The sequence below is a fragment of the Rhamphochromis longiceps genome, linkage group LG10 (assembly GCF_057381845.1).
Source record: "Rhamphochromis longiceps isolate RC_006_pf linkage group LG10, R_longiceps_female_GT1.1, whole genome shotgun sequence".
In the NCBI taxonomy this organism is placed as follows: domain Eukaryota; kingdom Metazoa; phylum Chordata; class Actinopteri; order Cichliformes; family Cichlidae; genus Rhamphochromis; species Rhamphochromis longiceps.
The window spans coordinates 10,227,869-10,241,722 of NC_140566.1; the positions used below are offsets into that span (position 1 = coordinate 10,227,869).

Here is a 13,854-nt window from a genome sequence, read left to right on the forward strand (position 1 = left end):
TCAGTGCTTCTTCACTAATCAATGTTTCATCACTGTTTTTTCTTGACAATTGAACAATTTCCTTACTGCTTCTCTTAACTCTTAACAGTGGACCCCTGAGGTTTACTGAGGGTAAAAAAAAAGAAAAAAAGCCTTGAAATGCTGCTCACAATTTATGCCTCTTGGATCTAGACTGCGAGGCCCCAGCACCATTTATTTATAGGAGTGTTTCAGCAAGGCAGTGTACAGTGAGAAAAAAAGCCTTTGATCTTAAATTGAGGATGCTTTCCACATCTTAGTAAGGAAGGACACTAGTCAATATTTGGCCTGAGGTTATTTAATTTGGATAAGACGCTTGATTCATACATTAAAATTTCCAATTACCTGTCAAGAGTTGAACGAGCCCAGAGGAGGTTGTTTTAATCATACAGCTTTATCAAACTCTTTAAATTGAGTTTAACATGGACAGGATCTTACATTCTGCCTCGGGGAAGGTGATATTCCCTAATTTGTTGTAAATAGTAAACATTTTAAAAATCTATGTTTAACTAGAGTTATTTACAAGGAAAAAATAGTCATCATTCCTTTACCGTTCAGTCCCATTTCTCTCATTTTGTTGACCTAGCACACACACGCTAGGATGGTTTTAAGGGTAGTATTTAAGATTCATGTAAGATACACAAAAGCAATTGTTTTAAATGTTGGAGTCATTCAGTTATATGAATTAAATAATATTTTTTGTCTAATCAGTCACTCTTAACGAAGACCTCATTTGTATACTTTTTATATTCACTCACACTAATAAGTAGGTGCTATTCCTTTTTCTTCTGTGGAACAGTGTTGTGGTCAAGTATAAAACTAGCATATATCTGATCTGCAGGTGGTCACAGCTGGACCTCCTGTCTAACCATTTCTGAATCTATTTCACAAAGATATTACAGAGATCTGAGCCGCTGTCAGATATTTCTCATTCTGTCTTATCAGTGGAAGGAATGATGTCTGGCATGGCAAACAAAGTATGTGTAAAGTCCCTAAATAAAGCATGAAATTGACAGGATGCCTATCTAAGTGAAGCACCACAGAGCCACTGGCCCTTCTTGCAGCAGTCAGGTACAGCTGCTCACCTCCAAACTGCACGCCTGCCATTTGGAGTCCCATTAAAGTGCCCGGCACTCTGAGTCAACACTTTTAATGCAGAAAATGACTTCATTCATTTTCCATTATAAGGACCACATTTTAAAAATCTGCCAACAAAAAGAGATGCTTATTTTTCCGCTTCTCCACAGATGAATTTGCATACATTGGGCCACTGAAGACGAAGAACTTCTCCCATTTTAGACATTTGGTCATGGTGGTGTTCAAGTATGGGATAAAAAGGAGTAAGCAATTTACTTCACTATATGTCAGCTTTCAAAACTTCGTTGAGGAATCCAGACACGAAGCACACTTATAACCCTGGAGATTATTTGGTGACTGACGTGTACACTGACCATCTTTTGTGTATGCGTGTGCAAGTGTGTCTGATTGTGCTGCTTGAGAGAGCAAAACAGAAATCGGCTGCAACGCCAATATTTTACGAAAGCATTAACTTACCAGGGAACTGGTAGCTGTAGCTGGGCGCGAATCCAGTGTATCCGCGACCATACGTTGCCACAATATTAGGGTAACCTTTGAGAGACAGAAAACAGATTAACAAGGGATGATAAATATAAATATTGTATCAATTACATACCATGTGACACCAATAGAGGTTAAAAACAGCACAGACAGTGACATAATTTTGACAGTGACTCAACTTTGCCATTGTACATGAACACAATGAATTGGAAATTAAGAAATCAGGAAATAAAGCAGAGGTTTAACAAAATGAATTACTCGTTAAGGATTTTTTAAGCAATTTCTTAATTTATAATACTTTTATTCAACCCCTATTTAAATCTACCAAAAACACAGAGTATCATCATTTCAAAGGATCTTGAAAGTATAATTAAAATATAATAAAAATGTCTGAAGACTTAAGGCACTTGAAGGGCTCAACTAATGATTGCAGGATCAATTAAATAAGGGCGTGATATATGAGGCAAGTTGCCATTAAGGGATTTATAAACAAAACTAATGCTTCTAAGATTTTAGTGTTAGCAATGCCCACCCAACCTTTTTCATACAATATGCATATATGATGAATATAGTAACTGTCACTGGTGATGTCTTAGGCTGGAGTGATAAAGTGAATCTATGGAAAACATAACAATAAGCAAAGATGGACAAGAACACAGCAGCAGTTATCTATTTCAAACTGGGCATAGGAATAGTAACTGTTTTTTGATACAAAGACATTTGCCAAAGCTTGCTAAATGTGCGAATGTGGAGTATCTGGATCTGAAACCCAACAGACCTCACCAAATTTGAAATGCTTTGCTAGGCTTTGGGGTGGCTGTAGCTCAGGTGGCAGAGCAGGTCAGCCACTAATCAGAAGGTTGGTGGTTCGATCCCAGGCTGCATCCTGGCTGCATGCCAAATATCCTTGGGCAAGATACTAACCCCGTGTTTGCCTACTGGTGGTGGTCAGAGGGCCTGGTGGCGCCTGTGTCCGGCAGCCTCACCTCTGTCAGTGCGCCCCAGGACAGCTGTGGCTACAATGTAGCTTGCCATCGTGAATGTGTGTGTGAATGGGTGAATGACTGAATGTAGTGTAAAGCGCTTTGGGGTCCTATGGACTAGAAAAGCGCTATACAAATGCAGGCCATTTACCATTTAGGCCTCTACTGCAACTGAGTTAGATTGCTTCCTTTTCTTAAAAGTTTCTGCTAGAGTTTTTTCTTTCTCAAAGAGAAATGTTTGCTTAATTTTGGGTTGAAGTCAGGTGACTGACTCAGTCAATAATAACTAATGATTAAATGCAGTGGTGTATAAACACAGAATGAAAAGAGGTGATTGAAGAAGCATCATGGGAAGCCCCCAGCAGTAGTGTGTGATCTGGATTAATGGATACCTGGGTATCATCTGCATAGCAATGAAAAATGCATGCTATGCCTTCTAATCATACTGGCTAAGGGAAGCATGCATAATGTAAACAGAAGTGGTTTCAGCACGAAACCTTGTGGAACTCCATAATAGGGCTACCACAGTTAGTCGACTAGTCACGATTACGTCAACTATGAAAATCGTCGGCGACTAATTTAATAGTCGACGCATCGTTTGAAGCTTTGTAAGATCCCAAAAGACGCAGGAATAAGTAGTAGGATTTAAGAGTGTAATAATGGACTGAAACAGAAGATGGCAGCACTGTATGTACAAGGATGCCAGCTGCCGTTAAACGCCGAAGAAGAAGCAGTGTCCGGTATCGTAGCTGTGTCCAAATTCAGGAACCGCATCCTCCTGTGCCCGCATTTGTAGGCCAATTACATTACAGCGACACGACGAAGACTGTCCAAATTCGAAGACTCCGACAAATGTGGCCTTCATTTCCCCAGATTTGAAGGATGGGTCCGGGTGTATAATTCGTGGCCCAACCTATCCCAGAATTCATAGCGCGGCCCAGCGCACCCCTGCTCAGTTTCCAACAATGGCGGCAGCTAGTTAGTTTTAATTTTACTCTTATTATACTTTCTGGGTCACAAAATAAACGTTTAACATATTTTCAGGCGAGAATGTAGCTGTGTAAACTTAAAATATCTGCTCAGTTTATCAAGACACCACATATTTTCAAAAGCACTCCGATGTTTTTGGAGACGTCTGTTACCCACCAGCTCGATAGCTAGTCGGGGTTCAAGGCTCACTAGAGCCGGTGAGAACACCGGACTCCCGGCAAATCGTTTTCAAACCCACTGCCGTCTTTCGCTACTCAGGATAAACATGATATATGAGTCACTTAGATAACTTAAAAATGTTATTGTTTGGCTTTTTTCAGTATTTTATTTGTTCCTGAGTAAATCAGTTTGGCTGAGATTAAAGTTATAGTTTTTACACAGCTGAATAACGTCAAGCAGACAACTGATTATCAGAAGTGTGAGATGCTCAAGAATATACTCCGGTGTCCTGTTATATTTTAGATAGTAAGTAGCAGACGGCTGAGTTTATTAAACTCCACCGAAACAATCTGCAAATTTAATTAAAATTGAATAAATTATCATCTTGTCTTTATTTTTAGTTAGCACATACCTTAAACACTTAAAGCTGTAAGCTAATGATAGTTATATAAGAGCAGAATAATGCTGGTGCAATAAGCTGTACGTTTTACGTCCAATGGATGCATGATCTGATTAGTCGACTAATCGCAAAAATAATTGGTGACTAGTCAACTATCAAAATAATCGTTTGTGGCAGCCCTACTCCATAATTAACCTTAGCATGAGAAGAGGACTCCTCATTTACATGAATAAACTGGAGTCTATTAGATAGATATGATTCAAAGCACTGCAGCACAATGCCTTTGATACCTACAGCATGCTCTTATTTCTTTAATAAAATATTGTGGTCAACAGTGTTGATTGCTGTTTCTTTACTGTGATTAATTCTGTATACTGACTAAACTCTTCAAAAAAAAAAAACCATTGCTTGAGATAAAAGGAAGGTTGAAGATTGGTTTATAATTAGCTAATCTAGCTGGGTCAAGTGACAGATTTTTAAATTTAATGGTTTAGTTACTGCCAACATAAAGGCCTGTGGTAGGCAGCCCATTAACAGAGATATATTATTCACATTTAAGATTGAAACACTAATTAATGGTAGGAATAGTAGGAATGAGGGTTTAATAGACATGTTGATGGTTTGGAAGCAATTATTGAAGTTAACTCAGAGAGATCAATTGTAGAGTTTAAGTAGTACCGAACCATAATAATGGTCTGTGTTTTGAGGATGACTATCTTTTTCTCTGATGATGACAATTTTATTTGTACAGAAATTTGTGAAATCATTAGTTAAAATTACGGGAATGCTTGTCTTAAAAGAGCTCTGACTCCTTGTTAACCCTGAATAAAAATTTTAAAAAGAGACCGGAGGTTGTTTTCTTTTTAAAGAGCAAGAAAATCTTTTTCTCAGGCTAAATGAAGATTTGTGTTTGTGAGTCAAGCACTAGTGATTTGAGGGTTTCTCTTTTCAGAGCCACAATATCCAGGGTTGTACACAATGGGGATGTAATTAATGAGATAATCAGCCTCTGCATTGGAGTTGTGCATGCAATTGAAGACAACAGTGGAGAAATTACATCCTTGAATGCGGTAACAACACTTTCAGAAAGACATCTACTGTATTGACATTTATTCCAGACTGCTCTGTAATCTGTAAATTTAAAAGTTATTAAGAAGTGATCAGACAATAAAGGGTTCTCAGCGAATGCTGATAAGTAGTGTTCTGGTTCTATGTTCTATGTAAGATGTCAGAACATGTTCAGTATGGTTAAAGTGGTGTGTGGGCTCACTTACATTTTGAGAGAAGTCAATTGAGTCTAATAGTAGATTAATTCTAGTGTTGAGGCTGTCATTATCAGCATCTACATCAATGTTAAACTATAATTACTGAGCACTAACTCAAACAAAATGTTGAAGAATTCAGAACCAAGAGATACCAACAAACAAAACTGTTCTTTGTGTTTTCCAGTTTGGTGTAAAAGGCTGAAAGTTAAGGTTTCAAATTTTGTCTGGGTCCTTGGTTGATTAATAAGCTGGCTGGCTTAAACATGGATTTTAAGAATCCATGTTTAACTGTTTTACACTTTGGTACAGTCGAGGATGCTTTATTATTCTTACTTTGCGATTTTCTTTTATGCTTGAATCATTATTTGCCGCTTTTTTTGGTTTGCTTTTTGGTAGTCTGGGAGCAGTCATAGTATCAATGGACATGTGGCTTTGGGGGGGATTAGAAACGTCTACTTTCACAAATTTACAGTTAAACAGTGTATTACCACAAAGACACTCCATGTAATTGCTAACTTAACCCCATTTATTCACCAACTGATATCAGACAGATGGTAGAATTATTCCATCTTTTTGCTGTTTTAACGCCATCTTGGCACATCAAAGACACTTTGAAGATGTGCAAGTGGTTGCTGACCTGATCCCCGTCTTCCAAGCAACCATTATAAAGTCCTATTGACTGCAAGTTAGCTTCACACAGTGACAATAATTTGGGTTGTGCCATGGTCTTGGCCACAGTTTTCCCTGTTGTGACTGTAGCATGAAGAATGAAAAGTGTGCCATTTGTATTGTGAAGTGCCATTCTATTAGTACTACAGGCTTAGAGTCTGAGAAAAATAAACATCTGTACACACCAGATTTCATCCTGGTACTGCTATCAGCACTCCATCAATAAAAACTGAAGATCTGGTTCTACTAGCAGCTGTACGTGCCTTAACATTGTCTCCACTATATTTTACAGATAATTTGTTACACATGGATAATTAGCCCTTCCTTTCATTTTCCATGCTTTTCTCTTCACATCATCCAAGTTAAACCTCGGTTTAAAATTCTTCTATCACATTGATAAGTCTGTTTTATTTTTCAGCCTAATGATGGTCTTTTCACATCCAATGACACCTGTTTGATCTGCATTTTAAGAGTTTTCAGGAACAACTACCAAATGCAAATTCTACACTTAAACTTTCAAAATTTTATCCCCTAATTTGTCATAAGATAAAGGAAAACAGCTTATGTGATATTACTTTTGAGCATTTAAAAAGAGAGGGGATGTGTAAAAAATGTGTTTATTATTTTTTTTAAACCCCTTTAATTAAATCCGAAATTCAATACTCAATTATACCTTGATTGCTTAATTTTCAATACAATGCGGTCATGTAGACAGGCAAAATTTAAAAACAAGTCTTATTGTCCAAATACTAGACTAGACCTAACTATATATTCGAAAATATATTCACACAGGATGGCCTTCAGGATCTTATTCTAATTGTTTTTATTTTGACAAATAAACTATTATGTTACAGTTTTAAAATGAAAGGAACCCCTCATTAAATACATGTCTGAAAAAACTTCTATTATTGTTTAGAAAAATACTTCGTACACTAAGTCTGGTGGCTTGCCATGTGTGTTTGTGCTCTAAGCCCAATTAGAGGTGGCATAAATTTAACAGGACTATTTTTCAGGAATTCTGCCATAGTTTGAGATCTCACTGATTAATTTGGTCTGTAAAATGTTTTTATAGCCAGCAAAAATAATGGCTACAACGATACGACTGAGGCCCTGATTGTAAAAAACAAAAGTGTTTTAGGGGAGCAGACTTGGTGACTGAAGATGGACAATGACACAATTGTACAAAAAATATTTAACACGTTTAAGGTACTCAAAGCAGTTAGTATTGAAATTTTTTTTTTTAAAGCTTCATACATTTTTAGTTTAGCTCTTTATTTGTGCTGGGTATTAAGAGCTGGTCCCAAATTCAGCAAATGGTTGGAAACCAAAGCACTGATATGCTCCCACACAAATACAGCTGCTCTTGGTTCTTAACTATCTAATTTATTTTCACTCTTTATTTAACCTTAAGTTTTCTGGCACTTTTATAGCTCAGTGTAATAACACTTTATAGCAGGCCCCTTGAGATGTCGGTGTCTGTTTATGTTCTATATCTCTTCACAGTAACAGAAAGGTTCATGTGTAGTAATATAGCTAATGTACAGTAGTTTGTCAAAATGATATGGTCACACAAGAGGCAGCTGCACATTTGTAAAATTATTCGTTTATTTTGCTAGTTTAAAAAAGTTTTACAACAAAATTAAAACAGAACTTGAATTTAATTGTTATTCGATTACTTGTTATCTGAAGCATTTATCTGAAAAGTTGTATTAATATTGATTTACTGATTGATGATCATACATTTGCATGATGTATCTGCAATACATCAAAACTGGAATTATCAAGAATAATTTTTATACAATTGAAGCATTACCTAAAGCTTAGCTAGGGAATTATAATCTTGATACAAATGGAATATTTTAAAACTGTCATGCATAAATCAAAGTCAGTGGTTTCTGTGGGGGTAGAGACTTGGTTAAAAGCTGTACAGTCCCTGGGTGAATGGCGAGTTGCAATGAGGCCCAAAGTGGACCCAGTGTCATTAGAAAAATTTAAAAGTAGCAGATGTATTGTTCATCTGCTGTCATGATTCTTATTACTACCACAGACCCACCAGTTAATTAGCTGGACAGTTTTCAGACAGAAGCAGCTGTGGGCAACATATTGAGAAACGGGGTGCGAGGGAGCAGGCAGCTAGGAAGCGGTATACAGACATAAGAAAATTTGAGATGAGTGCGTGGGGAGGGGGGACGACTGAGAGCTTGAGCACCATCAAAGGTAATATAAACATAATTAACCCCCTAATTATAGTATATGTCTAAGTCTTTATCTGTGTTCCTCAAGCTATTATCATCTACAACCATAAGTCTGGACTAAATTACCTAGCACGATGACGTCCTTAAGGCTAAGAATGAATCAGCCTTGATAACTCTTTCTTTGTTGTGTGTAAGCTACACCTCAGTAACTGACCTCTGAAACCTCTTTCAGGCACGTGTGTCCTCAGCTCTCGTTAGCTGTGTACTACCCCGATAAAGTGGCTGCAGTCACAATACCATTCAAATGTCAAGACCGTAATTTAGAAACTGCATTTTTCTAGAGAGTGCTGGATAATTGGTATTACATTAAATACAACTAAGTAAAACATTATTAGAAAGTATGTGTGCACGATCCATATACCATATACATATATGTTTTTATATATATATATGTATACATGCACTTGTGTGTATGTGCTTGCAAGGCGTCAAAACATATTTTGCATGCATGCGTCTGAGTGTGGGCAAGCTATGTGTGCGTGTGTGTGAGTGAGGGAGGGAGAATGTGTGTGATGCTCTGTTCTGTATGCCTCAGAGCCTTTGCCAGCTGGAATCAGAAAGGTTGACCTTGGTCATAAATATCTAATCAGTGTTTGCTGTCCATGAAAAAGTTCAATTTATTCCCAACCCAATGGGAAAATGCCTCTCTCAGACCCTCTCCCCTTTTCTAGCAGACAAAAAGAAATGCAACGCTGAGAGGCGGTGAGGGGAACCTTAACCTGGTATGGATGAAGTAGGACAGAGGCTACGCCAGAAAAAAAAAAAACAATGCTCATCAGCTGCTGATGAGAAGTCATCACCGGGAAGTTACAGATGGACGGCTTTCACAAAGCCTCTCATTGTTTGTTTGGTCTGAAAAGAACTGTGATACGATACAACGAAAAACCTATCACAGACAGCAAAATATTGGATATTATGTGTTTGATACTGTCAAACAGAATAAGTGCCAAACTAAAATTGTTGGCTTAGATACCCGAGCTTCTCATACGTCCTTATTTTGACATTTTCTGAAACAGCAAGACCACTTTCCTTGTCTGATGTACCGCATTAAAATTGGGGTTTTTTTACTAAGCAAAGAGTTTTCAGTTATGTGTGTGCACAGTGTGTCAAAGGAGAGAGCCAAATATAAAGTGACACTAGCCTGAGATACATACTAAGTTCATCTCCTATCTCATGAAAGTCTTAGTATGTGCAAACTCACAAATATTTTCAGACAAGACAATGTGGTAGGTGGGGAGAAAGTACGGGGAAGAAGGAGATAACTCACTGTCTCTCCTACTATTTCACTAAATGAAGCCTGCCATTGTGTCTGGCCTTGTGGCGGCCTCTTAGTGCTCTTATTTGCCTTATTAATATGCATGCTAATGTACCTATTTTATGGCTCAACAGTTCTGATTCACTTTAAAATCAATTATCCATCTGGTACATCCATACCTCGCCCAGGCTCAAATGTGTATTAATTTCAGCAAACATACATCGGCGCAACACAATAAAGATAAATGCCTCGATTAGAGGCAGTAAACAAAGGAGCTAGGGATGGCTTTAATGAGATTTGGCACAAAAGGAGCTTACACTTTCTTAAATAATGAGCCTAGGGTCCCTTTTTCCAAATGCAAATTATATAAAGGAATGTTTCGCTGTCCTTGTTCCAATTTCATTTAGATAAGAGTGTCTCCAAACAAGTTGGCTGTTAATATTCTCACATGAGCACATCACTGCCTTTCTGCCTGCCGTCTCCCAATGGAGGGGAAGAGTGCTCTCCTCTTCGCAGACACATTAGTCTGTAATAAGTTCTGAAAAGTTCACTGTGCTTGTTAAATACTTCTAACAGATGAGATGGAACTGGGAGCGACTTAGATAGAGTTGACAGAAGCACTCAGCCAAACGTATCAACACTTTTACCACAAACAACTGTATAATCACCCCCGTGGAAAGGTCAAGGCTGCAATAACCATGACAGTTAAAGCAACTGTATATAGATAAATGGATAGATAGATAACATAGATAATTAGTTTACTGCCCTCTTCTTTGGTAAGAATAGCTTTGGGCCTCAGTGATTGTTCAGTTTTTGAGAAAATGCAAAACAAGCGACAGCGAAATATGAATATCAGCTTTGAGAGCTGCGGGAGACACAAATGCACCTGCACCTGCTGTGAGAGGGAGGGGCTACGTGCAGCGCAAAATGAGTTTCTTACAATCAGTGATATGTCTCTTTTGCTTCTGAAAAAAAAATGAAAAAATAAATCTTTAATGTGATTGCAAATCCATTTGGTTACAGACAGACATACAGACACATAGATGGATAGCGGGTGAGTGGGGAGGCAGGGAGGGAGAGAGTGCAATAGTGTTAAATAAAAAGGGCCACAGGCATAGGCTGGATGGTAATGAAGAGGGGTGGGCCAGCAGCTGAGGTCCCTGTAGATGAGATCTCTCTCTGACATGTGTGTCCCCTTCATTACCCATTAAGGGGGGCACAGTGATGAATCCTTAATATGACATTACACCAATTTTCCTCTTCATTTAGCCTGCTAATGTGCTGGTCTGCTCCTATATGCCCAGGGGCTGGCTGTACCACACTCAACCAGAAATAGACCACAGTGGCCACTGGTGGCACACCTTGAAGCAGGCTAATTAGGGGCAGCGCCCACCTAATGGGGCTATCTAGACAAAAGTTTGCATAAGTTGATTTTTTAAGCAGATAGAAATTGGTGACTGAATGGTGTGCACGTCTGGCATTTGGTCTGGATAAAACAAAACATAGTTTTGCCGTAAAAATTGTATGCATCGGCCTTTTTCTTGATTGACCATCACGGGATTGGCAAAATGAGGTAAAAACACCAGAAACAAGTCTTTTGGTTTATCACCAAAAGATCTCATGGAAATATGCCCAAATATTCATGGAGTCCTGTTTAGATATCTGCACAAGTATAACTCACTTAGCATGCCCATCCCCAGCATGAAGGCATCCATGGTGTAGGGCAGACCCCTGGCTCGCCCCCGTGTACCTGGTGGGAACATCACCTCCTTGGGCTGGGCCTTCTTACATTCTACCTATGTAGACAGACAACAAACACACACATACACACACCAAAGCATTAGTCTGTGTTGGTACGCAGCCCGACAGATCTGACAGGGCTGTGTCAGCTCTTTAAGGTGGTTTTCTGTTTGACTTGCACAGTGCTAGATGTTTTCCATAGAGAGAGAAGGGGAAAAAACAGACTGAGCAAATCTGAACACCTCACATTTTAGAGCAAAGTCTCTAAGGAAAACTTACAATCTTCTCCTGCATTAAAGCAAAGGTTATTGCTCCAGTGAGCATGTGCCCAAACCCTCAGGGAAATACAGGCTAAATACTTGAGTTTCCATGAGTTTCTAAAACATAAAGGTAGGAGAAGTTCTGCTCTCCAGACTCCCACAGTGTGGAAGTATGTCCAGACTCTTTCTTTTTTTTAACAAAAGGACTAATCTTCAAACAAGTCCTGTCATTTGACAAATCGTTATTCCTTTGCTATCATTTTTCATTGACCTTAAATGTTTTTGGGTTTTTTTGTTGCAAAAACAGCTTCAAATCCTAAAGCCAAAAAGGGTGTGTTTTGAAACTGAGTAAGGGCTTTGTTTTCCTGTTTGTGTACTGTGCATTTGTGTATTGTTGCTGGGCTGGAGTCCCCAGTGTCCCGCAGTCCAATTCCACCTGCAGCGCTCATCTCTTTCCTGCATTTATTCCTCTCACTTCACTTCTCCCACATACAGGTTTGTTCATTTCCCATCTTGCAAGACTGACATCTCCTCCTCCTACATAACACATATCAAATGAGGGATGTGACAGGGGCAGATGAGAAGAAGGAGGAAGATGAGAGTCCTATTTACCACATATCTATCCTATCTCTATGAATTATAGAGAAGCACAAGCAGCTGACAAGGGTGGCACGGTCTTGTGTCTGTTGGTTGTTCTTTGGTAGGCTGAGTCTGTTCACCATGCTGCACAATCTATTTGCTCCACTGCCTGCTTGGCATCAGCCTGTCCATCTGTTTGTCTGTTTGCCTCCTGGCTCTTGCCTGCTTCTCCCTACTGCCTCCACTTAAACAGGGCTTTCTCGGCTGCTGCGATTCACATGTCATCCTGGCCTGCTGCACAAGACAGGCTACTGCACCAGTCCTGTGCACACCTCAACCAAGGTATAGCCTAGCATCCATACAAATAGGCCTGCGACTCTGACAGGCCAGTGATGCACATTAGTATTCACACACCAGTCATACATGCACAGCGGTAGACACAACATGCTATTTCAAGTTGCCAAACTCAAGGAAAACTTCTGTGCTGAATGCATAGTGTAACAAGCTCTGTACACTGTATCTAGCAGAGAGCGAGACATGTAAAAAAGGGAACACTAATGAAAAAGGTTTCTATCACGGGGGGAAGTTGCTGTGTTGCAGAGCTGTGATTTGTTGCTGTTAGTGGCTCTTTTATTTGAAGCAGACCAACTAAAGTACACAGTTCCCTCAGCCACTTTGTAGCTGTCACAGCTACTCTACCCTTCTTATGTGCCTTGTATGGTTTGACATAGTGCTGAAGAGAGCACAGGCGCTTTTTCCCGTCTGAAAATGACCCGCGGCATGGAAGCAGGAAGCGGGTGGGACAAATGGGCGTGTTAAAATCCCAGCACACTGCTGGGATTTTCAATGTTCACATAGCCGGGTGACAAATACATTCAAGTTCTATCCACACTTTCAAACGCGGCAGCAGCTGATCAGCCTCTTCTAGAAACCCCTGCAACAACTAGCGAGATGGACGCTCAGGTAGTCTGCTGGGAGTAAGACAGAGCCAGGTGTGAGTCATGCCAACATGCTCTCAGATGCGGGTCTTTTGATATTCAGAGTGCGGGTTCCTTGTCATGGATTTAAAACCAGTCAGGGGCCGGGTTCTGTGGTGGTGTGAGTATGTGGGTGTTCACCTGCTTCAGACACACAGGAGGTTGAGAGCAAAGGAGGCAAGAGCTTTTCATAGTCGACTAAATCAAACAGTAAGGAAGAGAAAGGACAGAGAGACAATTCGGAGCCCGGCAACGAAGAACTGCAAAGGTTCAGCAGCCAAGAGAGTAGAGATTCAAATTTCACCATGTGGAAAGACCTTGTGGCACATTCAGAGTATGAAGGGAACACAGGTCCTTATTCTAACGGGGATCATTTTTCAGAATTATAGTTTGTGTAATTTGTCAAGGACTCTTGCATTTATTGAAGGCTGCACAATATTGTGTTGTGAAAAGTCTCCTGATCCACAATTTAAACACTATCAATGAAGGTGTTTGAGCACCATTGCACCCTGTCGAGAAAAGGGACACACCATTAAACTGCCTTGCCTTCCCTGCCAGAAAAGTTATACCATATTTCTCAGAAACGGCACTCACGAGATCTGAAACACACACACACACACACACACACACACACACACACACACACACACACACACACACACACACACACACACACACACACACACACACACACACACACACACACACACACACACACACACAGTA

General features: G+C 39.6%; 1 protein-coding gene across 7 annotated transcripts in view; it reads right to left on the bottom strand.

Moving 5' to 3' along the window:
• Nucleotides 1–13,854, bottom strand: part of msi2b (musashi RNA-binding protein 2b) — a 282,220-nt gene that overhangs the window by 44,577 nt on the left and 223,789 nt on the right. For all 7 annotated transcript variants that reach the window (XM_085420129.1, XM_085420126.1, XM_085420128.1 and 4 more), the window contains exons 9-10: nucleotides 11,254–11,368; nucleotides 1,573–1,647 (exon numbers count right to left, since the gene is read on the bottom strand). In XM_085420129.1, the coding sequence (XP_085276255.1) occupies nucleotides 1,573–1,647; nucleotides 11,254–11,368 (190 nt within the window). The remainder of the gene's footprint in view (nucleotides 1–1,572; nucleotides 1,648–11,253; nucleotides 11,369–13,854) is intronic.